The following is a 27443-nucleotide window of genomic DNA, read 5'->3' as shown; positions in this document are numbered from 1 at the left end:
CATTGTGTAATAGACCGCTTGTTTACAGGAACTTGATCCAATTCTCAAATAGCGCCTCGGAAAAATTCTTAGTTTCGAGAATCGCAAAAAACAGCGCCGGTAGTTATGTCGTAGCAAAATTTGTTTTTACAACATGAAAATATAATATCTGAGGATAATTTCTATCAAAACGGAAAGTAATGGAAAGTATGTACTTTCAGCCTTGTGAGTATAATTTTTAAGGTAGTTTTCAATCACTGATTTTGTTAATTTTTATTAAATAAATAGGCCTAAGTTCTATAAGGTGTTATTTTTTGTACTGATCATACTTTACCAACGCATTTAATAAAATCATACAAATACAACCCAAGTGTTTTTAAAAAAAAAATCAGGCTAGTTTTTGTTTTTACTTTTCCTAACAAAAAAAAGATATTATTTTTACAACCATCCTGTCTTCACTCACTGCCTCTCTCTCTTTCTTTACTCATTTCATTCATACGAGTACGAACAATGGCCGCGCGCGTTCATTCAACGTTCACACACATTAAGGTTAGATTACACTAAACCTACGTTACCAAAAATTATCACTCGTGAGTATGTACGATGTTACGTCATGTTAATAGGTAGGTACTACGCGCTGGGAGAAACAAAATCTAGCCACATAAGTAGGTAAATAAGTGTATTTTCATTAGTGTAATAGCGGGGGAGTTTTCCAACGAACCGAGGCGAATCATCCGCGTTAAACTAGAAATTTAAAAAAGGATAGAAATTGGAATTCAATATCTACGGTTTCGTAATGCCTACGCAATTTATTTAGAGACGTAATAAAAAATTGATAGGTACATACCTATTACTACTTCGCTTCGCTTCAGTGGAAATGCACCCTAATATTGAATATGAATAGGTGTTGTAAATAAAACTCACTGATCAATTTTCCTGGTTTTAATTCCTAAATTATGATTTGCCATCACACTTTAGATTCATTAATTTTACTTATTCACACATTTACCGATTTTGAATGTTGTTATTTAAGTTCCTAGGTTATTATTACACTAATCACAATACATTTTGAACGTCAAGCCTTTGTTGTACTTTGTTCACGTAAACACGTTTTGCACTGTCTAATCTAGCCACGATCGAATTGAGGTAATGCTTCCGGGCTGCACACTTGATTGCTGCTCACTAGACACCACGTCGGATGTTGTATTCACAATTCGCGCACTAACTTTTTAACGGAAAAAGTCCCTTTCGCGTAAACAAGCACTCATCTGTCCAAATCACACTGTAGGTAGGTATGTACCTAGGTAGACTTCCGCAATATCCATCGATAGAACACGGTCGCGGTCGTGGCCCTCTGGCAACAACTCCTTGATAAGGCATTCCGTATTTTTACGCAAAAGCCGCCGTCTGCGGCGCTCGCATCTGGGTACCGCCAGCACTGTGCCGGTGATTGAAATTGAAATCCAGAACTTCGTCCTCGAAGCGCACGGGATCTCGTCAAGTCAGGATACGGCAAGGTGTGAAAGTTTTCGATTCGTCAATGTTTCTCGTCGGCCAGTCAGTATGCCCGAAACATAATTTCACCTGCGTTTTGTTATTTATCAAGCGCGGCATTGTAATAACTCGCACATACACTTCAATACGTTAGGGGACATTGGGCGGACTGGGACGATTGTTTATGTTGTAAGTTGTTGCGCTCCCGCATGCCGATCGGCGGCTCGGCGCGGGCTGTGGGCGCGGAGCGACTGGCAGCGATATCAATATGGCCGACTCACGCGGCGCGGCACGTGGCAGCGGTCGTTGCCCTCGGCCGGCTACTACGATAGTGCGTAAACGAGTACTCACCGCGCTCAAAGGATGATTTATTTTTTATTTTTTTCGAAACATTCTTTGTCGTTTTACTCGAAAACTAGCCTGATTTTTTTTGAAAAAACACTTGGGTCTTATTTGTATGATTTTATTAGATGTGTTGGTAAAGTATGATCAGTATAAAAAATAACACCTTATATAAACACAAATACATTTTCTAAAAGACAGTACCTTGAACTCTAGAATCCATATTTTTAATCGTGTAAATATTGTCAATTGACAAAACAGTGCCTAAATGAATAAAGCAATATTTTTGTTCCAAGGAAACCTTGTTATCGGACGCCGTACTTTGACCAGTCATATTTTTATTTCTGTTAGCAATCTATCCTCAATATTTTGCATTTTCATGACAAACATATTCAGCTTGAATAATAGTTATTCAATTTTCGTTTACGTTCAGTTTCCAAAATTTGGTTTTTGTCCGGCCGTGGCAACACTGTGCGGCGGGCCGAACCCCTACCATGAAGCTATATGTAATCTTTAGCTTCATGACCCCTACCTACTAGGCCCTAAAACATCTCATCCTACTTTACCCCCTTTTGGGGAGAAAATTCTTAAATTGGTAACATTGACACCGTGTGTCATTCATTCATTGTGTTTTTTTTTGTTCAATTTTTTTCCATAGAAATAATACGGTTTTGGACACAGATATGGATAGATGCAGCATGTGTCAAAAATTGTATGAAGCCGAGCGTGCCACTTTTTAAACGTCATTAGTGTCATTTTAGCGAATTTTAGTGATTGCCGCAACGTAAAAGTAATCGTATCATCGTACTGCATTCGCAAAGTCATCGAATGATATCGTGTGACTCGATTCAAAAATTAATTAATTCCGGTAAATTAATGGAATAATAGCGTGGACGAATTTAAATAGTCATGTACAAGACTTTCCCTGTGGCAAAACGTGATAGATTGTAATGTCGAGAGTTACATCGCTCCGTGAACGTTAAATAAACTGAAATAAACTATCTGTAGATCAAAATCCTGTTGTTGTGTGCGACTGACTGACTTGGCATAAAAAGGCTTGTACCCAGTGTCGTAAAATATCCTTTTAAAAAAAGTAATTGACTTTGTGTTGTGTCAAAAAACTCAACTCGGACTGCGTCGCGATTCCATCCTGTCAAAAAAAAAAATGTATTTTGGGCTATTTGAAGATCAAGACGTGAATAAATTTTTGTGTGAAGTGCAAAAATGCTTTATGTTTATCAATTTCATATCCATGTAGTTCTCGTATTGGAAAACTAAGTTTCAAATAATATGTTTCCAAATTGTCTTTTTGAGTAAATTGGAAGGTATGGTATGGTATTTGGATTCCCTTTCCAGAGTCATTGTTTGCTTGATGTGCCATGTTACTGTTTTTAAAGCTTTTTGTAATTTAGACTACTTACTGTACCACTTATTTATCCCGATCTCTATCTGAGCGTTGTGAGAAATATGCAGACTAACATTAAAGTCCTTAAATTACAGTGCTTTGGCAATATACCTATAGTTGTTTCCCAGTGCCTTCTCTACGCCACAAGCAATTTTTGCTCCGTAAGAGTACCTCGCTGCAGTGGTTACCCATATATAACTTTTAAAAGATTGCTAAAATGTATATTAACTTTACTACAAATTCTTGTTGTGAATAATTCTCACTGATGGATAAACTTTTGGTAGGCTATTCAGTCTCATGTTATTTCTTAAACTATTATTTAATATTAAGGACCTCTTATCTGATACAGTTACATTTATATTATTATATATTTGGTTCACATTGACTTTTGTACTGCACTTAATTTTTATTGAATACTAGCTTTCCGCCCGCGGCATCGCCCGCATGGAATTTTGTCTGTCACAGAAAAACAATATCGCGCGCGTATTTGCTCACCGTTTAGACCTACCCTGGACTACGACAAAAATTTTAAAACCAAAATCAGCTCAATCAGTCCAGCCATTCTCGAGTTTTAATCAGACTAACGAACATCAATTCATTTTTATTTATATAGATAGATAGATTACTTCAGTAAATTTTGCTTTGCTTGTTTATATTATTGGTATGTATTTATTCACTTTCAGATATTTTTATTTCAATTTGCTTTGAAAATGAGAACAATGTTTGTACCACATGAAAAGAATGGTAAAAAGAAGTTCCAAAAACCAAACATACTCAGAAAAAAACCAAAGCTTGCAGCAAAACCAAATGTGCTCGAAGCCTTTGAATCTCCTGATACTGCATCTTTGGTCAGTGAATGTTTTATAAAAGAAACAACAGACGAAACTCAATCTGAAGGCATGGCGACATTAAGTCTTCACTCTCACTTGGAGCACCAAACACCAGCCACTAGAGATGAACTAAACAATGAATTACAGATGCCATCAGAAAGTACTGATCATAAATATATTTTCAATAATAATGGAATGTTAGAGTCAGAAGGTTTAGGAGAGAATGTGCAATCAAAAAGTAAGTAGCCTTGCATTAAATATTAGTGTTTAAATATTTTGTATAGTGTTATGAACATTAGAGTGAGTGTTATTGGTAAAAGATTTTAGATGATGATGATGATGATTTTAACTGCTTTTTTATTTCTAGGCAATGAAGAAAATTGCAATGAAGCACTTGTTAACATAGAATCATTTTTTAGTGATGCCACAGCAGAGGTATTTATTAAAATTTTAGTATAACTAGCTGTACCCGCGACTTCGTACGCGTGAAAACCTGTTTTTTTTGCACCTATTACTCGAAGCGTGGTGGTATACAGCCTTCCTTGATAAATGGGCTTCTAAATACTCTAATACTGAAAGAATTTTTCAAATCGGACCGGTAGTTCCTGAGATTAGCGCGTTCAAGTAAACAAACAAACTCTTCAGCTTTATAATATTAGTAGTATAATATCCACCTTGGCCAAGTAATCAAATAATAATAAGTGTTAAATTCAAATTTTCCAGTATCTTTAGGTGTTTTTTTTTTCAGAATGTCATGCTGTATGATATAGACTGTGATCCAGGAACATCAATTGAAGCATTGGTAGTTATAGGTACTATAGCCATAGTTTTTTAGTTTAAAAAATCTAGACTAAACCTCCTCTGCCTCATCACTTATAAGTAAATACTTAAATAGCTAATTTCATATATTATTTTAGGTAGCTTTGAAGACAGATTTATCAATCATCCTTGTGTCCCTTGCTTGAGGCATTGTAATTACTTCACAGCTGTTTGTTTGTATATAGAGACATCATTGCACTTTTATAATTAATAGCAATTTAGGATATTTATTGTGGAACTGACACAATAAAAAAAAGATATAATATAGGTATTTCAGAGTTATATTTTTTCTAGATAATGAATCCCCAGTGTCAAATGTGTTGATGGAGCACACCCAAGATGAAGTCAACAACAGCCTGCCCTTGTCAACCGTGTCAAATGAGTATCCAGATTTAAATCAGACTGATCGGCCAGCTGCATCTCACCTTCAAAATTTCTATTCACAGTTTACTCCTATTAAATATCAGGTAATGTAAAGAATAACTTGTCAATAAGGTCCAGTATCCATCAAGGAGCAGAGCAGCCTGACACTTCTCCACTCCGCTCCGCCTTGGTGGATACCGCGCCTAATGGTTGTTTTGCTAATATTATTGTATTTATCAAAACACAATATACACTTCTGGACACATCTACTGGCCCACCTTGTATTTTCAGTTTCATTTGGTCCTAGCTAAAATTTTATATTAGGTCGAGCAAAAAGTTTTGATGCAGTTTTGAACCTGGCACATTCACAATTTCATTCAATAGTCTTTTTTTTAATTTCGAACACAGAATTTAATTTCTTTAAAGAAAAAGACAATTTGGAGCCTGTTTGTTAATATCAAACAATCGAATACTAAGAAAACTTGGTTTTATTGGTTTACTTGGATTTAATTCTTGAAAAAGTGATTGATATCTTTGGTTTTGCAACAAACATTACTTATTCTTAACATTAAGGTTCTATCAAAATCTATGGATACTTCATCTGAAGTCGCCGCCCAAGCTGTGGCACTTATTCAGGCCGGACACAGCCAAAGAAACGTGAGTGCTCAACTTAATTTAAGTCGATCTGCGGTCCGAAATGTTTATCGGAGGTACCTAGAGACTGGTGGCTTTGTTCGTCGCCAAGGAAATCCACGATCTCGGGTCACAACTGAAAGGCAGGATCGATTCATCGTGACGACCAGCTTGAGAAATCGTCACCTTACCTCCATTGAAATACAAAACCAACTTCGCGACTTCCACGGAGTATCTGTGAGCGCTCGAACTGTTCGGAGAAGGTTAAAAGAACGCGATATGGTACCACACAAGCCAGCTAATGGGCCCAAACTAACGCGAGCCCACCGAACAGCGCGCCTTCATTTCGCACGCAGTCATTGAAATTGGACACAGCAAGATTGGAGCCGTGTACTCTTTTCTGATGAGTCTAAAATTGTGTTACATGGCAATGATGGAAGGAAGAAGGTCTACCGACGTAAGGGAGAGCGTTTCGCACAACGCTGCTTTGAAGAGAGGGTTGCTTATGGCGGTGGCTCATGGACTGTCTGGGGCGGTATATCCGCGAGCGGCAAAACTCAACTTGAGGTTGTTACAGGATCACGGCTGCCAACATTAAATGCTGAAAGGTACATTCGTGAGTGCTTAGAACCTCACGTGATACCATACGCGGACTATGTGGGCCCAAATTTCCTTTTTATGCATGATAATGCAAGAGCCCATGCGGCCGGCATCGTCAGGGAATATCTTCGGGATGTGAACATCACAGTTATGGACTGGCCAGCCAGAAGCCCAGACATGAATCCCATTGAGCACATGTGGGACGAGCTAAAAAGACGTGTTAGGGCTCGTCAGCCAGTTGCCCAGACGATGCAGGAGTTGAAAACTGCCATAGAAGAGGAATGGGAGATGATCCCTCAAAATTTCATAGAGCGGTTGATAAACTCTATGCCTAATCGTATGAGAGCTGTGGTAGATGCCCATGGAGGCAACACGCGTTATTAAATTAAACCTTTATTTGATAAAACATGTTTTTTATTCAAAAATCAATTGCCTTTAACAAGGCGCATATCCGACTTGTTAGGCGTAGCTCCATGTCGTATGGTATTCTGAATTCAAATTTAAAACAATACGATCGAAAAAGATGGTAAAATGTATCAGGTTTAAAACTGCATCAAAAGTTTTTGTTCAATCTAGCAATCATATTTCGGTAGGGGCCATCGAAACCTAAACTCTAAGGTGGGCCAATAGATGTGTCCAGAAGTGTATTATTATAGAAATATGCATAGCTGGGCATTAACTCGTTAATCCGTTAATCGTTAATTAACGAAGTTAACATTTCTATTAACGGATTAACTTTTAAGTTAACTTTAAAAAATGTTAACGGACTCGTTAACTTCCGTTAAATTATCCTAAGTCCGTTAATCGTTAATCCAGTACCTACTATTTACCAAAAAGATACAGCAGGCACGCTGAAAAACGCTAGAAGAACGCGTTCTGACAAGTACGTTCGGGCTTCCAGAACTTCCAGAACCCAAAACAACAGTTTTTGTAACCAGATCACTAACGACACTTACCTACTTATTAGTATGTGTGACCACTCTTACAACTGAATTTGAGACCAGTTTTCCTGAACCAATTGAGCTGAAATTTGGTATAGCTACTTATGTAAATACGATGACAATGAAATGTTATGGTACCATTGAGCTGGTCTGATGATGGAGTCATGAGGTGGCCATAGGAACTCCTAAATGAAACGGCGGCATCGCATCGAATTTGGGTTCTTTGTATTTGTCTTTTCGAGCACTTTAGTACTAGATGATGTCCAGAGTCCTGATTAGAGATGTAAATTGACTGAATCTGACCGGTCACGATGGTCAAATACCATAACGATGGTAAATAACCGGTCAAAAAGCGGCGAAATTCAGTCAATTTGACTCAATATTACTGTACTGCCACATAATAATTTATTTATTTAGGTAACCAAATTTATTATGCAATTTAAAATTAAGGAAAGTTATTTTGTATATCTAAGAAAACTTAAAAAAGTAGTTAACTATTACTGAAATCAAATTGACCAAAATTGACCGTTTTTGACAGTTTGACTTGTTTTTGACCAATTTGACCGTAAATGACGGTCAGTCAAATTCAGCCGCTTTGGTCATTTTCAACACTAGTCTGATAATGGAGTCAGGAGGTGGCCATAGGAATTCATAAACGAAACGGTGGAAACTTATCGAGTTTGGGTTTGCTGGATTTGTCTTTTCGAGCACTTTGGTGCTAAATTGTATTGTAATTGAACCAAGGCTCTGAGATTGATATAGTACTAAAAAGTGTAAAATAAAATTATAATAATTAAAAAACTTTTTTAAAAACAAGCTTTTATTCTGAAATGTACTAAAACGAAATAATTTATAGCGCGAACATAAAAGAGGAATAAATTCCATGCACGATACAAGCTTTCGAAATTATTTGGACCTTGCATACAATTATTTTTTTCGTTTTGTTATCATGTGTTAACGGATTAACGATTAACGTTAACTTGCGTTAAATCATGCGAAATGTAACGTTTTAACGTTTAACGAAGTTAATTTTTTTATTAACGGTTTAACGATTAACGAAGTTAACTATTTGATTAACGATGCCCAGCTATGGAAATATGGCATAATTTGCTTTTTCCAAAGCAAACATGTTTCTTTACATTATTTATATTTTTAGTGTAAGGTACCTAATTGCAATAAAGAATTCAGGAGTGAGCAAAAATTTAAGAAGCATCAAAATACTCATTGTGAGGATGGGTCCATAAGAGCGCCGCGGCAAGTAACCGTGGAATGTCCCGTAAAGCGGATAGAGGCTGATGGTACAGAACAGTCGTGCGGCAAAATATTTCTTGTCAGAGATCAGTTGATCAAACATTTGAATGAAGATCATACTTTGGATGATGCAGTATACAGGTAAAAATAATAATAATGAAATCATGATAGCACCTAGTCCTAAGACAAAATATGTACGTAAACCCCTTTGCTGGTATTTGTGTTTGTTTTAAATAAATAAATGTCCTTAAAGTGTAAACCCTGCGTGTGCGTGTCAAGCCACCTCCTAGTTTGATTCACCAATTTTGGGACACCCTGTAGATGTTTGAGTCCAAATGAGTGGATATTTGTTCGAGGCTGTTTCCTTTTAAGAGCGTTTACGCCGTTTAGCGCAAAACAGTACTTTTTCAACCCGTTACAATCATATACCAGTTACATTACAAATCTACATACAACGTGTCCCAAAATTCAAGGATAAGCCGACGCCACAGGATGGACATAGTCATGACTACTTTAGGAAAAATAAGGAAAAAAATCTATGTCAATTATTTTTTAACTTACACAATAAATTATGAAATTCGACGAAAATTCACACCCCTTATGATATTTTACATTACCACGACCACAATTTTTCACATATTCCTGTTTTTCTGTTTATATCGGCAACTTAAGTAGTGCTGCTGTTCACCTCAACTCTTAAAACCCCCAGAATCCTTGCAGTTTTTACACAAAAGTTAATCAAAATATGTTATTTCCTTAAAATTTTGAACGATTTTTACTTTCACTCCACTTTGACTCATCGTTTTGTAAAAAAAAAGTATGAACACTACTGCGGCAAGTTTTTTATAAAGTTGACGCAACTATCCAAGATTCCAAAATGGTATAATACTCTAGGAAACCTAGTCGCAAAAAAGATATGCGTACCATTTTTACAAGCACTTCGCTTGTTAGTTAGTATGGGATAAATCTTGCAACTGAATTTAAAACCAGTTCTCCTTAACCAATTGAGCTGAAATTTGGTATACTTGTGTAAGTACGATGACAATGCAATATTATGGTACCATTGAGCTGGATGGAGTATGGAGGTGGCCATAGGAACTCTTAGGCCTCAGCCTCGAACTTAGCGGGCAGCGGGGCGGGAGCGGCGGCGGCGCTGGAGCGGGGCGGGCAACGCAGACCCGTTCTCGAAACAAGCGGGCAGCTCGCGCGGCGCTTTAGCGGCGAAGTGTTGTGTTCGGGGTTGTGTTGTCGAGATATTTGTTTTTATTCGCAAACGAAATGTCTGAACAACGGCGACAATTTTATTTCGATTCAAATTTATTCCTAACGCTCGATTTATTGTGGGCAAAAGAAGGAGTGCGCTGCCCGCTCGTTGCCCGCTCCCTCGCCGCTGCCCGCTCGTTGCCCGCTGCCGCCCCGCTGCCGCGCCGCTGTTTTCGAGAACCGGTCTATTTGATTTTACGCATAAGATCCTGCCGCTCCCGCGCCGCCGCCGCCGCCGCCCCGCTGCCCGCTAAGTTCGAGGCTGAGGCCTTAACGAAACGGCGGATTTACATCTAGTTTGGGTTCGTTGGACTTGTCTTTTCGAGCACTTTAGTGCTAGATGATGTTCAGGGTCCTGATGATGAAGTCAAGAGGTGGCAGGAGCGAGCACTTAGGCCATGAGATTGAGAAACAACTAAAAAGCTTAAAATGAAGTTGTAATAAAAAAAAACTTATTTAAAAACAAGCTTGACTTCGTTTGAAAATTATAATTGACTTCATCATCAGGACCCTGGACATCATCTAGCACTAAAGTGCTCGAAAAGACAAATCCAACGAACCCAAACTCGATAAGCTTCCGCCGTTTCGTTTAGGAGTTCCTATGGCCAGCTCCTGCCACCTCTTGACTTCATCATCAGGACCCTGAACATCATCTAGCACTAAAGTGCTCGAAAAGACAAGTCCAACGAACCCAAACTAGATGTAAATCCGCCGTTTCGTTAAGAGTTCCTATGGCCACCTCCATACTCCATCCAGCTCAATGGTACCATAATATTGCATTGTCATCGTACTTACACAAGTATACCAAATTTCAGCTCAATTGGTTAAGGAGAACTGGTTTTAAATTCCGTTGCAAGATTTATCCCATACTAACTAACAAGCGCAGTGCTTGTAAAAATGGTACGCATATCTTTTTTGCGACTAGTTTTCTTAGAGTATTATACCATTTCGGAATCTTGGATAGTTGCGTCAGCTTTATAAAAAACTTGCCGCAGTAGTGTTTATACTGTTTTTTTACAAAACGACGAGTCAAAGTGGAGTGTAAGTAAAAATCGTTCAAAATTTTAAGGAAATATCATATTTTGATTAACTTTTGTGTAAAAACTGCAAGGGTTCTGAGGGTTTTAAGAATTGGGGTGGACAGCAGCACTACTTAAGTTGCCGATACAAACAAAAAAACTGAAGTATTTGAAAAATTGTAGTCGTGGTAATGTAAAATATCATAAGGGGTGTCAATTTTCGACGAATTTCATAATTTATTGTGTAACTTAAAAAATAATTGAGATAGATTTTTTTTCTTATTTTTCCTAAAGTAGTCATGACTATGTCCACCCTGCGGCGCCGGCTTATCCTTGAATTTTGGGATACGTTGTATATAAAAGAAAGTCGTGTTAGTTACTCCACTTATAACTCAAGAACGGCTGAACCGATTTAGCTGTTAATTGTCAGGGAGGTAGTTTAGAGCTAGGAGAAGGACATAGGATACTTTTTATCCCGTTCGAAATTAAAAAAAAAAGTCTGCTTATTTATTGCCATTAAGGCGGAACAAAGTTCGCCGGGTCAGCTAGTATGTTATAGGCATAAATAATTAGGCAATTTCGTCGTCTAAATATTGAGAAAATATTTCGATTAGTATAGTATTTAAGGATTCTATCAAGATAAATCTACACAGGTTTTCAAATTTTCACTTTAGCGTCAGTTTACAAGCTGAAATTTTTATAAAAATACTGTGAAAACGATATAACAAACATTTATATCCTATAGCATAGATCCTTAGGCAAATAGTTAGTTGAGAAAATTCTTAGATTTAAGCATTTTACAATAAGAAATCACAAATTCAAAGAACATGAAATACCCAAAAATCAAAGTGATTTTTACACCATTATTCTTCTTTAATTCAACATAAAAATATGTAGCTTAATATAATAAAATAACATCTTCTTTAAAATATTTACTTTGAAACGATATACATATAATTCATTGTTATTGTTTTGCTATATACATTTGAAAACTATTAAAAAACGCCGTGCGCGAATCATTGCCAATGATGCCCCTTGAAACGCCGCGCTTCGCGTAAACGCTCTTAAGCACAAGTGAAGACCACACGGGAAAAACAAAGAATGTCAAAAAACTACAATTAACTACAATTAAGAGAAAAACAGTTTTTAAAGTAATTTGAAAGTCTATATTTCTGATTTTTGAAATAGAATGTTTCCCTAAAAATCTAACAGATGGCATTAAAAAGTCAGTTTCACAAAAAAGGTGACATTAATTGTTTTTCCCGTGTGGTCTTCAAGTGTAATCGAAGGCCCATCATTGCCGCCGCAGGTGCGAGGAGTGCGGGCGGTGTTTCTTCTGGTCGTCGGGGCTGCGTGCCCACGTGCGCGCGCACTGCCGCCAGGCGGCGACGGCGGGGGCGGGGCCGGTGGGGCGGGGGGCGGGGCGCGCGCGGGCGCCGCTCGTGTGCGCGTGGGCCGGCTGCGGCCGCGTGTTCCGCCAGCCCTGCCGCCTGCGCGAGCACGCGCGCGCGCACACCGGCGACCGGCCCTATCCCTGCGACTACCCTGTGAGTTCATAGCTTAGCACATAAGATAGGCCTCCTTAATGAGGGCTATTTTTATACTCAACAGTTGGCACCCCTGGCGATTGACAGGACCTTACTCTACAGTGGCGCCATCTTGATGAGTGCAAATGCGATAGTCCTACCACTTTCGCGCTCACCAGTTGGCGCCACTGTCTTCGCTACTAGCAAGTGACAAGACCTTACTCTACAATGGCGCCATCTTGATGAGTGCAAATGTGATAGTCCGCCTACCACTTTCGCGCTCACCAGTTGGCACCACTGTTTTCGCTACTAGCAAGTGACAGGACCTTACTCTACAGTGGCGCCAACTGGTGAGCGCTAAAACGATAGCCCTCATTGATATTTATTTTCCGTGGTGAATAATCTTTTCTTAAAGGTTTGTTTGTCACCTGTCATCCGCTTTGCAATGGAGGGAAGTCAATTCTAATTTTGAACCCCTCCTATGTTCTTCTGATTAATTTCGTTGCGGGTCCAATGACAGTTTAACTTTCCCAGGAGTTGTATACCTAAATTCTTTAGAAATTTCCTCAAATGTAAACAAACACTTGTGCACACAATAACACCATAATCACTTACGTGTTCATAATATCATACACATTATTTCACAAGCCCATGAAACCAACTTTATTCTCACGATTATACAAGTTTGGAATCAATCTTTAAACAAATTATTTTAGCAAAATATGTGGACGTTGAAAATTTGTGAGACTTGTCAAATTGACTTGAAGTTTAAAATTATGTGTTATCTCCATGTTGTCTCTGACACATCAGTGTTGTAACCTGTAAGTCATAGACAATAATCGGTAAATTTAATCGATTTTAATTCAATTATTCAATCATTTTTATTACTGATTGCATTTAAATAGATTTAAATAGGGTCTTAATCAACAATGTATTTTTTCTTCATTGAATGTACTACTAATTGTTTAATGCACTGCTTTATAAAGCATTATAAATTCTTTCTATAGGTACGTAAGTACTACAATAATTTCAATCCGCGATTAACGAGAGGTTTTGTCGCCTCACTAGGGCACAGATTATAAATGTTTTAATGTCAGTTGGCCATATTTGTTTACATATAGGGAAATTTCTAAAGAATCCGACTTTACAGGGAACGAGAGGTGGGAATCGTCCCGTTACCCTGTGAGTTGCACATACTGTTATACTACGCCGATTGCTGATGAAGGCTGTCGTTCTTGTACCGTTTGTGATTGAGGCGACCCTACTCTACAGTGTCGTACCGCTACAGCGCTTACCGATTGGCACCACTGTTTTCGCCACTAGGAACTGGTGACCGTTAAAATGACTATTCATCGGCATGACGCGCCCGTGAGGACTACAGCTGCTTCATGAGAAGCAATCTCATCATCTATAGCTATAGCACATTCATCGTAAACAATGCGAATTATGCACGAAAAGAAAATGTAATTGAAATTCTGTTCACCAGAACTGCGGCTGGTCATTCCGGTCGGCCAGCAAGCTGATGCGGCACGCGCGGCGACACACGGGCGAGCGCAAGCACGCGTGCACGGCGTGCGACCAGGCCTTCCTGCGCCGCGAGCACTTGCGCGACCACGTGGCGCGCTACCACGCGCTGCGCCGCGCGCACCCCTGCCACCACCCCGGTCAGTGCACTAGTCACTACTCTAGCTCACTAGCTCTAGTTGTCTAGCTCTAGCTCACTAGCTCTAGCTCACTAGCTCTATCTCCTAGCTCTTGTTCTCTAGCTCTAACTCACTAGCTGTAGTTCTCTAGCTCTAGCTCACTAGCTCTAGTTCTCTAGCTCTAGCTCACTAGCTCTAGTTCTCTAGCTCTAGCTCCTAGCTCTAGTTCTCTAGCTCTAGCTCCTAGCTCTAGTTCTCTAGCTCACTAGCTCTAGTTCTCTAGCTCACTAGCTCTAGTTCTCTAGCTCTAGCTCACTAGCTCTAGTTCTCAAGCTCTAGCTCACTAGCTCTAGTTCTCTTGCTCCAAGCTTGCAATGAGCGGAGAAAACTACACTCCCTAGCTCTAGCTCTTAGCTCCAAGCTCTTAGCTCACAGTGGGCGGATTGAACTACGCTCTCTGGCTCCAGGCTTGCAATGGGTGGAGTGACCTGCACTCCCTCCCTAGCTCTAGTTCCAGGCTCACAGTGGGCGGATTGAACTGCGCTCCCTAGCTCTAGCTCTAGTTCCAAGTTCAGAATGGGCGAATTGAACTACACTCCCTAGCTCTAGCTCTCTAGATACTGGCTCAGAGTGGGCGGGTTAAACTACGCTCCCTAGCTCTTGATCTCTAGCTCCAGGCTTGCAATGGGTGGAGTGAACGGCGTTCTGGCTCCAGGCTCACAAAGGATTTTAGTGTTTAAAAAAATGAATGGATTGAACTACGCTCCTTAGCTCTAGCTCTGTAGCTCCGGGTTCAGTGTGGGTGGAGTTCGCTCCACTAGACGTGAGCACTGTGTCACAACCTCTTTTCGTTGATGTTATGTCATAAATAAAGTGTCTGTACTCATCCGCGATAGTGAGTCAACGTCATGAGATGAAAAAGGGTCGCCTTAAGGAGCCATGTTTGCGCTGGGTTAATTGTAGTAAAAAGTATGTTGGGTTCATGTACTCTGTTCTCATTGCAGGTTGTGAACAAACCTTCAACAACATGAGCACGCTGTATCTGCATATGAAGAAAGTGCACAAGAATAAAGACAGCCCGTCAGCCACAACCACCAGCGAAACCGAATCATTCTTCACGCTCGAGAAGACTGATGATAATATGTTTTTGGTATGATATCATTCATCTTTATAAATCTAATTTTTATATTATTAATAATGTGTAACAAATATATTTTTTAGCGATAAATGTTCAAACATAGTCTATTGTTGTAGCACACTTATCAACCCGGAAAGGGATCGTAGCCGTATCAACTCGAGGCGGCCAGTATTCTTTGTATCAAACTCCATACAGCAACGCACACTTATTCGCACCGTAACGTAAACGCCTCGCCTTATGGTTGACAGCGCGCGAAAGGCGATACGGTGTTGATCCCTTTCCGAGTTGATAAGTCTGGTGTGACCTTTATTCTGTCACTACACTAATTTATCCAGCCCTAAAAGTGAAACATGTTCTTTTTTATTCTGAAGGTTTGGATCGGACCTTTAAAAAATAGTAAAAATTGTAGGTGAACGTATCGCCCGAGTGTGGTTTGTCGGACGACGTATCGGCGGAGGGTGGCTTGGCTCTGGCGGAGACGGGAGCGGAGAAGTTAGCGGAGGTGGGAGCGGAGACGGAAGCGGAGACGGAGGCGGAGGGCGAGTGGCACTCGGCGCGCACGCACTGCACGTGGCCGCTTGAGGGCCGCGCGGGGCACTGCGACATCAATGACGATGATAATCTGCTCAAAGATGATTCACATGTGAGTTTTTAGACCGTTGCTTTTGACTAAAAATTCAAACAAAAACATTATTTTTTAATCCTTGCAAAGCTGAAATCGTCATTGTCCTTCATTAACTTATTCAGCTATGCTCTGCATTAGTGAGTTCTGTGGCCTAATTCACGTATTTTGACAGTTAAGATCTTGCTGACGTTCAGAAGTCGTCCCATTGAAAAACAGTTCTAAATCCGTATTCACAAGGGTCATTTTTGTAGAACGATTACTCGATAGAATCGCATTCAGCGATTTGTTGTCGTTGAAGTTTTGTTACGTGAATGAGGCTACTGATTTATTCATATTACTAGATGAAAACCCGGCTTCGCTCGGGTGAAATTTGACTCATAATACACAATTCTAGGTGCAAAATGTAGATAGATGTTTCTGTAGTCATCGGTTCTCAAAGAATATTAAATATAGATTCATATAGCTTCGTTAGTTGTGTTTAATAAATATTATGATAAATAAAAACTGCAAAAGTTTTTACACAAATTATTTTTATTTTAAATCAACATTCAAAATAAACTAAGACAAATTAACAAAACAATCAAATTCAATCGTTAATATAGGTTAGGTATTATTAGTATATATAAGGTGTTATTTTTTGTACTGATCATACTTTACCAACGCATCTAATAAAATCATACAAATACAACCCAAGTGTTTTTAAAAAAAAATTCAGGCTAGTTTTCGAGTAAAACGACAAAGAATGTTTCGAAAAAAATAAAAAATAAATCATCCTTTGAGCGCGGTGAGTATTCGTTTGTACGCACTATCGTAGTAGCCGGCCGAGGGCAACGACCACTGCCACGTGCCGCGCCGCGTGAGTCGGCCATATTGATATCGCTCGCTGCCAGTCGCTCCGCGCCCACAGCCCGCGCCGAGCCGCCGATCGGCATGCGGGAGCGCAACAACATAAATAATCGTCCCAGTCCGTCCAATGCGCCCAAACGTATTGCAGTGTATGTGTGATTTATTACAATGCCGCGCTTGATCAATAACAAAACGCAGGTGAAATTATGTTTCGGGCACACTAACTGGCCGACGAGAAACATTGACGAGTCGAAAACCTTCATACCTTGCTTGTTTGGAGCCGCGCAGCGCTTCAGGGAGCGCAGCCGTATCCTGACTTGACGAGATTCCGTGCGCTTCGAGGACGAAGTTCTGGATTTCAATTTCAGTCACCGGCACAGTGCTGGCGGTACCCAGATGCGAGCGCCGCAGACGGCGGCTTTTGCGTAAAAATACGGAATGCCTTATCAAGGAGTTGTTGCCAGAGGGCCACGACCGCGACCTAGTTCTATCGATGGTTATTGCGGAAGTCTACCTAGGTACATACCTACAGTGTGATTTGGACAGATGAGTGCTTGTTTACGCGAAAGGGACTTTTTCCGTAAAAAAGTTAGTGCGCGAATTGTGAATACAACATCCGACGTGGTGTCTAGTGAACAGCAAGCAAGTGTGCAGCCCGAAAGCATTACCTCAATTCGATCGTGGCTAGATTAGACAGTGCAAGACAGTGTTTACGTGAACATTCAACAAAGGCTTGACGTTCAAAATGTATTGTGATTAGTGTAATAATAACCTAGGAACTTTAAATAACAACATTCAAAATAGGTAAATGTGTGAATAAGTAAAATCAATGAATCTAAAGTGTGATGGCAAATCATAATTTAGGAATTAAAACCAGGAAAATTGATCAGTGAGTTTTATTTACAACACCTATTTCATATTCAATATTAGGGTGCATTTCCACTGAAGCGAAGCGAAGTAGTAATAGGTATGTACCTATCAATTTTTTATTACGTCTCTAAATAAATTGCGTAGGCATTACGAAACCGTAGATATTGAATTCCAATTTCTATCCTTTTTTAAATTTCTAGTTTAACGCGGATGATTCGCCTCGGTTCGTTGGAAAAGTCCCCCGCTATTACACTAATGAAAATACACTTATTTACCTACTTATGTAGCTAGATTTTGTTTCTCCCAGCGCGTAGTACCTATTAACATGACGTAACATCGTACATACTCACGAGTGATAATTTTTGGTAACGTAGGTTTAGTGTAATCTAACCTTTATGTGTGTGAACGTTGAATGAATGCGCGCGGCCATTGTTCGTACTCGTATGAATGAAATGAGTAAAGAAAGAGAGAGAGGCAGTGAGTGAAGACAGGATGGTTGTAAAAATAATATCTTTTTTTTGTTAGGAAAAGTAAAAACAAAAACTAGCCTGAATTTTTTTTTAAAAACACTTGGGTTGTATTTGTATGATTTTATTAGATGCGTTGGTAAAGTATGATCAGTACAAAAAATAACACCTTATATACAGAAAAGTATTATGTCAAAAAATATTTTTACCATTTGTTGACGTCAATATTTACTTACGGTCTTATTCATAATCATTTTTCACATTTTATCAAATGCTTATTAGAGGTTTATAAAACGTTTGATAAAAATTGTTATTCATAATCGTCATTTAGCGCTAAAATCCTCTTTTATCTGTGTGATAAGTTATCGAGAGCTCGGGCCTTGTTTAAAGCTCTAATAAACCTATTTTAACCTAACTTTTATAAATGTCATTTCATATGAATGTCACTTCGTTGGTTTATTTATTCAAAATATCCTTGCTGTGATCCTTGCTTGTGAAAATGAATGCTATAAATGCAATTGTGCATTTAGCCAATAATGCCGACCCAGCGCGACGTAGAAAGCTCTACCGCCAACGAAGCAACCCATTCGATTTGCGGGACCTAAATTTTAAAATAAAATATAGGTTCAATAAGGACACAGTGCGCACCATCATAGATTTGGTGGAAGATGATCTGGTTCAGAGCGCTAGAGGTGGTGGCACGTGTCCTGAACTGCAAGTTTTAGTGGCCATAAGATGTTGGGGACGTCGTGAGGTAAGCACAAAAAAGTGTTTTATTTTATCCCTTTGTCGTGGCTGCTATAATTATTTTCATACATTTTCAGGTACAAGATGATGCTGGTGACCTCCATGGCCTAAGTCAGCCGACAGTGAGCCGGATATGCGCCAGAGTCGCGCATGCAATCGCGAATAAGGCAAATTCCTTCATCAAAATGCCTATCACTATAGGAGAGCAGGAAAGAATTAGTGCCAAATTTAGAGCAATTAAAAATTTTCCTGGGGTGATAGGAGCCATAGATTGCACCCACATTAAAATTAAAAAAACCGGAGGTGACATGGCCCAGTACTATATTAATAGAAAAGGCTATTATTCCCTGAATGTTCAGGTAAAATATATTTTGATTTTATACAGTTTACAACAGAGAAAGATTTGTTTTAATAATGTCTATAATTTTTACTTTGTATGATCTAAATTTTAGCAACATTCAACACTATATTATTGGATGGATTACCTACAGGATACTGTTTTTTTTATTTTAGGTTGTCTGTGATGCTGACCTCAAAATAATGGATATAGTGGCTAGATGGCGAGGCAGTACACATGACAGTCGAATTTTTATGGAGAGCAATATAAAACAACGATTTGAGGATAGGCAGTTTAGAGGACGCCTTATTGGCGATTCGGGCTACCCTCTTCTGCCATATCTATTTACACCTATTTTAAGGCCTAGTCGTCCAGAAGAAGAAGCATACAATAATGCTCACATCTCAACTAGGAACACTGTTGAAAGGTGTTTTGGGGTGTGGAAGCAGCGGTTCCAATGCCTACTCCATGGCTTACCAGTAAGCCTCCAAAATGGAAAAGCTGTGATCATAGCATTGGCTGTATTACATAATATAGCCATTGATATGAATGACACATTGTTAGGTAAATGTTATCAATTTGACTGTACATAAGGAATACAAATCTTTATGACAAAATGTTGACAAATTCATAATATTTTTCAGAACAACATATGGAGCAGGTCCCTGTAACTCCGCAACTTTCGACGGAGAACAGTGTTCACGACAACCGACCTTCATTGTTGAGGCGTAGGTCGCAGTTGATACTACAAAATTTTATAAATCAACATTTTTGAATGGTACTAAAATACATTTTGATAAATTCCAACGATTTACTTTTATGTAATGTCATTTGAGTTCATGAAAATGTTGTATTTTAATTTTTCAGATACTGTTCCTGGCATCTTAATGAAAATAAAAAGAATATTTGATTGAAAAATACCTGTATTTCAATTTTCAGTCCAATTTGTTACTATCACAAAAACAAAACCTGTAGTTCTCTTTAAAAAAGCAATTATTCTGCAAAAATTCAAAACAAATTACTTTATATCACTAATTTAAGTACAATTAGTTTCAACAAACTTACTTATTAAAAATCACAGTTCAATTCTTTAAAACAAAGAAATTGCTTAAGTATAAACGTTTCTATTCGGAGGTTATCAACCTTCTACATTTAAAACAAAATAACCATAATTTACACTATTATTATAAAGGCGAATGTTTGTGACTAGGCATATGTGTATTTACTTTATATCACTAATTTAAGTACAATTATTAAACTTACTTACTAAAAATCACAGTTCAATTCTTATAAACAAATAAATTGCTAAAACAGATAGATTATATAGTCTCGAATAACATATAGGCTTCTTTTTATCCTGGAAAAATGCACAGATCCTGTAGGTTACAGAAATAGTAGTCTACGCAGGCGGAGTCGTGGGCAACAGCTAGTTAATAGTAATCTCAAACTCTTATTAAGTTATGACTAGTAAACATATTCATAGCCGTCTAAATATATTGCAGAAACACAATCAAAATGCGGATTGGAACTGCATAAAATACAAATTAAAAACAAACAGAAGTAAGGGAGGAACTAACTTATTATTTAGAATCTGTTAGTACTTGAAAAACTTTAACATCAAAAGACTTATTATTCTTTATTAATGTGAGTGTAATATTTAAGTTTTTCCTGTAATAATTGATGCTCAAGATCCAAGTTTCTCCCTTTCTTCCGTTCGTTTTCCATTTGAACTTCATGCAGTTCAATCCGGCATTTTGATTCTGTTTCTGCAATTTCGGAAATCCTAACTTTGCTTGAATCAATTAAGCCTTCTTTGTTTAACAGTTTCCTTTTTTTTTTTGATTGCTGGTGCTTTAAAATTAGGTTTTGCTTTATTTTCTTTTGCCTCTACTTTTTTATTTTCTTTATCTTCCAATATGCCTCTAGTAGTACAAGCATGTGTATCTTCTATTTCTTCATCAAGTACCACCAATTCATATTGGATTTCTTCATTATTTATCAATTCCTGATCTTGCGTATTTTGAGTTGATTCCTCCTCTTGAATGTTAATTAATTCACTTTTATTTGAGTCCGAGTCAAATCTGTTAACATCGACTACAAATTCATTGGGCAACCAAGATGCTATATCATCAGCCCTATCGTCAGGCACTGATAATGGTGGACCACCGCCAGTTTTAATTTGAGCCTGCCTAGCAATGGTCTTGTCTTTCTTCGCACTGATTTTTATGAGGCTCCATTGCGATTTTAACTGGGTAATGGAGCGGTTCATACCAGCGCACATTGAATTAAACCTGAAAAAGAAATGACAGGATTTTGAATTACAGGTAAAGGCAAAATTTTATATTGAAGGCAGAAATCAAAAGATGTACCAACGTTGTTTGTAAATCAGCCCAAGCCGCAACCTTCCGTTTATTCGTGTTAGTGTCTGTATTTTTATTTTCGATTGCATTTACTCTTTCTTTCACCAACTCTTTCAGCAAATACTGAAAAGCAAACACTAGGCGTCAAACATAAATAAAACCATGCTACAAAAATTAGTAGGCACTTTATCAGGCTAAAAATAAGTACTACCTTATCTTCCTCCAACCAGTTTTCTGATCGTTGCCTTTTAGGCGGTCTGTTCTCCTTCGTCATGGACATAATTAGTATCCGATGTAACTAGCCGGGTCGTCGTAAGAGCTTATTGCAGAGTACAGGGTAAGAGGTACAGAATCCAGAACATACAATCCCAAGTTTTATAAAAGTTTGATAAAACTTGGGAGTTGATCGAAAAAACCGAAAACTTTATTAAATTTTAGTGCCAAATGTCAATGTCAGTAAGTAAAACGTCACAGCTGCCAATTTTTTGTTTTTTTTTTCTGCGATTTGTCTATGATTTTACATGGTCCATCAAGTTAAATCACCAAAAAAGCTGTTTTCGTTCATTCTTTTTGTATAGTCTGTGGAAAGAAAATATTAAACTCTGTTTTAGCTATCAAAGGTTTATAAACGATTATGAATAACGTTTTTTATCAGAGGTTTATAAGAGTGTTTTAAGCCTATCAAACGTTTTAGCTAATGTAGGTTTTAAACCTATATTAGCATTTTATTATGAATAAGACCGTTAGAAACTAAGTTTAACGCGGTTCCAAAGCGCAAGCGTCGAAGAACCGCAAACAAACTACGTCGCATATTTTTAAGGTTTACTCTCTATAAATCTCTTTGTTTTAAGTTTTTTGATACAGTCTTCAAATGATTTTTAATTTTTTCACCTAAAAATGAAGTGCGAAATCATAGAACCAACTGAATGTACTGATACTTGAATGGTGTTATTTGAAAGTGCTAAATATAAATAGTTAGTCCTGGGGGGCTGATATTCTGTACTAAACCTGCTTGAATATTTACGTTTTTTCGGGGGTCTGCCCGCCATTTGATATGTTTTCTTTCTCTTCTTCTTCTAAAGAAATAAAATCACTGCTGACTGACAGCAGCTGTTTTTCCTTGTTGTCCGAAGAAGCATCATCACTGCTGACTGACAGTAGCTGTTTTTTCTTGTTGTCCGAAGAAGCATCATCAATCATCAATGAATCCTCGATTAGCGTCAACTCTTCGTTATCAACCTTAAAAGAGAAATATATTTATGAATAGCTAATTTAAAGATTTAATTTAAATTTTTAATGCTATATTGTGTTACTCTTATTAAACAAATTTAATTAGATGTGATGAAAAAATACACCACATGCAGGAATTGAACCTACATCCTCGACTTCTCCGTTGTCGCGCTCTTACCATCTGAGCTGAGTTTAATAAGAGAAATATATTTTATTTTTAGACAAATATTCAAATAATAATAAGTATTGTAAATGTATGTAGGTGTAGGTATATCCTCCCACCTCTATATTTATTTTACTTTACTCAGTGACCTACACTATTAACTTACCTGAAAGTCATCAAATAAATCTTGTGATGCAGCAGAAGCAGCTTTTTGCTTTTTAGGAAAAAGGTTTGATAGTGCCCGAGCCTTGTTTATTCTTAACTGCCTAATTGTTTCTAAGCCACAACACTCGCAATAATTGAAATTATCTGCAAAAATACATTACACAATTATTTATAATAAGAACCAGCCGAGCTCAAGTGGAACTTGCGCATGAAGGAGTCTATTCCGTTATCAGAAAAAAACGGTGCAAAAATCGTGTCTGTTTCTGTATATGTTGATAACAACAACACAGGCTATGCATATGGTCATTTATTATTATTTGTCGGGTTAAATAAAAAAAAAATATTAAGCCGCTTACCGAGTATAATGTTGTCGCATTCCACACATCGACTGCACATTTGCATTTGTTTGCAGTTTCTTACAAATATTTTGCCATTACAAAAATTGCATGTCACTGGAATTTATCACTGTGCGAAACTAAATAACATTGACATTTGAACTTCAACTTTTATGGTTATGACATAACAAAGAGTATTTCATAAAAATCGCGAAACGCACTGATCTCCATTTATTTATGGATCGATGACAACCCAGCAAATAGGTAGTATAAGGTTTTGGCGCTGATCGCATAGTGAGTGGATGGTGAACTACTAAAGATGGCGACAGCGGATTGTTTGTCAGTGCCATCGGAATTTAAGGAAATTCTCCATTATCCGAATTTTGCGGATATATGTTGTCGACTCAAAATCGATATTTTTTTATGCTTTGTTATTCATATAAGGTTTCGATCCAGTCTACCGTACCCCTTCACGAAATTATTAATATAGAAATGTCTTGTTGACAGGTCGAGCAGTTGGAAGGTTCCGAGAGCAACACTTACACTGTGCGGAGCGATCTGTTTCTCCATGGAAATGTTATGATAAATGACGATAGCCAGTGAGTATATTTAAATTAAAAAATCTAGAGTACATTTTTACAATATTTTACAGATTTTATTAGAAATATTTCTTTCTCGAATTTTTCTTTATTTTTTAAATCTCTCTGAAAAACAAAAGCTGTGGATCAAAAGATACTTGGGCGGTTGTGTTTTGGAAAAAAGTGACATACTTGACTTCAGGTTCTATGTCCCCTAGATGGGACAGAGGCACAGTATGTTATGAGACTGTATAATCGGACATTCTCATTTATTTGATGAACCGTATAGAGCTCAGTTATACAAACATGATAGTAAAACTCTCGTTTGAAAATTCCAAGTAGTTTTCGCGGTATAAAAATTCAAAGTTACCTATTTTTTTACTTCAAAATTATGCAAAAATATTCTTACTCGTTAACTAATAACATTTGATTCAGAATTGTTATAATACTTCATAGAGCTCTTAAAACTACACGTAATAAGCGTATTAAGTGCTTCGTAAACGCATTAAGTTAATTAGGAAAAATGATTTTTGTGATTTTTGTTTTTATTTTTTTTCTCAATTATACCTTAATATATGCAAACATTTTTAATTGCAAGATATAGTCTGATATCTAATCTAATTGTATGAAAAAAATCAGCTTTAAATTCCGTGATATATTTGAGGAAAACCAAATTGAAAATATGCGCCATATAGAATTGTAAATTTCTCATCACTTTTTAATAGCAATATTTCTTTTGGATGTTTAAATATCATCAGCTCGATTGTACCAAATTATTGTATTGACATTCGATTTACATAGGTTTCAAATCGATGAGAAAATTATTAAAGGTAGGATAAATTCGACTTCCTAGATTTGTTTACATACTTTTTTTAGTTAGTTACTTACATACAACTTAAGTTAATATAAGAGTGTTAAAAAAGAAAAAAGACTCGACTTGAGAACCTCCTCCTTTTTTTGAAGTCGGTTAAAAACAATGTGAATGTGACTTTTTAGAACCTTCATCACTATGCACATAACAGGCGGGATTTGAAACTTTTTAGACATGAATTATTCCTTCCAAAATTGTCGACCCTAGACTCGTAAAAATGTTATTAAGACGTTTTATGTTTTTTCTCAAATATATCACGGAGTTTAAAGCTGATTTTATTAATACAATTAGATTAAATATCAGACTATATCCTGCAATTAAAAATGTTTGCATATATTAAGGTATAATTGAGAAAAAAAATAAAAACAAAAATCACTAAAATCATTTTTCCTAATTAACTGAATGCGTTTACGAAGCACTTAATACGCTTAATACGTGTAGTTTTAAGAGCTCTATGAAGTATTATAACATTTCTGAATTAAATGTTATTAGTTAACGAGTGAGAATATTTTTGCATAATTTTGAAGTAAAAAAATAGGTAACTTTGAATTTTTATACTGCGAAAACTACGTGGAATTTTCAAACGGGAGTTTTACTATCATGTTTGTATAACTGAGCTCTATACGTTTCATCAAATCAATGAGAATGTCCGTTTATACAGTCCCATAACACACTGTGAGAGGGCGCGTCCACAACAGTCCTCCATCGCGTTCGGTCTTGAGCTTCGCGTTTGATCTCGCTCCAAGTCTTGCCGATTTGCTTCGCCTCGTCTGCTACAGTGCACCGCTAAGTTTAAAAAAATATACAGGGTGGAATTTTGTAATGCCATCTGGAGGGAAAGTACTCTTAATACCGTACTTAGAAAATTTTACTCAAAGAAAACATTCCTCTTTTTGGAACGAAAGAAAACTGCATTCAAAGATTTTCGTAAATTTTTCAAAAATTAACCACCATACCATACAATTTTCTGTAAATAATTCAAATAATTTAAGATTTCATGGTTTTCCTTTCATTTGATTTATCAAGTTTGTTAGAGAGATTTCATCCTTATACTTAACCCTGTCGATCGATGCAATAAAAATACGGGGTGTAATTTTTAACAGATTTTAGTTAGTTCGATTCCAGGGTGTGGCAAGCAATTTTTTTGAAATCTTTGAATGCAGTTCTATTTCTTTTGAAAAATAAAGGAATATTTTCTTTGAGCTAAATTTTCTATCTACAGTATTAAGAGTACTTTCCCTCCAGGTGGCATTACAAAATTCCATCCTGTATAGTAACTACTCATCACGGACGAGGTGGTTTTAAAATGACGCTTGAAATATTGGGTTTGTTGTGACTTGCGTCCCAACCACATGGGTTGCGTGAGCGACTAGGGTTACAAATGCGCATGCTTGAATATTTTTTGTCGTGTCCCAGGCACATGGGCGCGTGCGTGGGCGCGGAGGGCTCGGGCGCGGGCGCGGGCGCGGGCTCGCCGCTGGGCGCCGGCCTGGGCCTGCTCGACGCGCACCCCACCATCGATCTCATGCAGGTGCGTTCGATTGACAGCCTTACTACCACCAGCCACCAGGCCTGTTCATCTCCGCGAGTTTACATTGAAAACAAAACACGCACGATGGCCCACCTACAGGACACTATACGACAAGGCCTCACATACGAGCGAACGTTGACTGACGCACGCGTATTCTTGTGTATGATGGAAGAAAATAAAGAAAATGGTGTACTAAATACTGTGCAGTATTTAACTGCCTAAATAATAATAAAAACACAGAATGTACTTTTTTAAGTTGCCTCAAGACACTGGGAGGTAAATAAGTAGTTAATATTATTCATGATAATTCATGCTAAATCATGTATTTCCTCCGCCATTTTCCGCAGTTTGGCACCTCACGTCACATCATTTTACCGAAGTCAGCCCTATAGCTTCGGCGCAGTGCCGATCACTGACGTTTGTCAACAAAATGGTGCTTGACTCTTGAGACAGGCTAAATTACACCATATTATTGTTAATGACATTGAGCATACATTTGTTTAAATACCTTCGCGAAGTAAAACTTCTGTACGTAGTACTTATTATTATTCTGTGCTACCACCTACATAAGATGCTGCTGTGTTTCAAGTCCGGTCGCCGAGCAGACTGCGGCCGCCCGTCGTAATATAATAACGCGTGAGTGATAAGGATAGGTAGCTTGGGGTCATTGTACGAAATTCTATGTGCTCAGCGACCGGAGCCGGCCTGGGCCTGCTCGACGCGCACCCCACCATCGATCTCATGCAGGTGCGTTCGATTGTCAGCCTTACTACAACTACATAAGGTGCTGCTGTGTTTCAAGTCACTACGGCCGCCCGTCGCAGACTGAGTGTGCGAGCGCGACAGCAATATAATATCGGTGAGCGATAAGGATAGGTAGCTTGGTCATGGTCACTGTGCGATATTCTATCTGCTTGGCGACCGGACTTTAGTTATATCTCAAATCCAGTGCTATAAATATGTTGCAGGCTGACCTAAGATATTTTTAACGTACATAGTGTCCATACGGTATGCAACATTTGTTGGAGACCTCGAAAACTTGGCCTTGTGCCAATCCTGGTGTCTCAAATAC

The 27443-nt window shown here is 38.0% G+C and overlaps 3 protein-coding genes across 3 annotated transcripts; 2 read left to right on the top strand and 1 right to left on the bottom strand.

Annotated features, from left to right (window-relative positions):
• Window positions 1–2961: 2961 nt before the first annotated feature.
• Window positions 2962–27200, top strand: LOC135088115 (zinc finger protein 143-like). The gene is made up of 13 exons (XM_063983033.1): window positions 2962–3140; window positions 3904–4288; window positions 4418–4485; window positions 4799–4862; window positions 5164–5336; window positions 8563–8798; window positions 12249–12486; window positions 13952–14129; window positions 15113–15258; window positions 15656–15889; window positions 23899–23990; window positions 26257–26371; window positions 27063–27200. Exons 2-13 carry the CDS (start codon window positions 3931–3933, stop codon window positions 27198–27200), a joined length of 2040 nt encoding a protein of 679 aa, XP_063839103.1. The 5' UTR covers window positions 2962–3140; window positions 3904–3930.
• Window positions 18290–20042, top strand: LOC135076127 (putative nuclease HARBI1). Its single transcript, XM_063970598.1, has 5 exons — window positions 18290–18808; window positions 18879–19160; window positions 19315–19702; window positions 19783–19916; window positions 20006–20042. Exons 1-4 carry the CDS (start codon window positions 18554–18556, stop codon window positions 19911–19913), a joined length of 1056 nt encoding a protein of 351 aa, XP_063826668.1. The 5' UTR covers window positions 18290–18553; the 3' UTR covers window positions 19914–19916; window positions 20006–20042.
• LOC135076118 (uncharacterized) lies at window positions 22412–23531 on the bottom strand. The gene is made up of 3 exons (XM_063970585.1): window positions 23413–23531; window positions 23058–23200; window positions 22412–22737 (listed from the first exon to the last, which is right to left on the bottom strand). The coding sequence occupies exons 1-3, from the start codon at window positions 23456–23458 to the stop codon at window positions 22519–22521; spliced, it is 408 nt and encodes a 135-aa protein (XP_063826655.1). The 5' UTR covers window positions 23459–23531; the 3' UTR covers window positions 22412–22518.
• Window positions 27201–27443: the final 243 nt, after the last annotated feature.

Source organism: Ostrinia nubilalis, chromosome 1 (genome assembly GCF_963855985.1).
Source record: "Ostrinia nubilalis chromosome 1, ilOstNubi1.1, whole genome shotgun sequence".
Classification (NCBI taxonomy): domain Eukaryota; kingdom Metazoa; phylum Arthropoda; class Insecta; order Lepidoptera; family Crambidae; genus Ostrinia; species Ostrinia nubilalis.
This window is presented reverse-complemented; position numbering and strand designations above follow the sequence as displayed.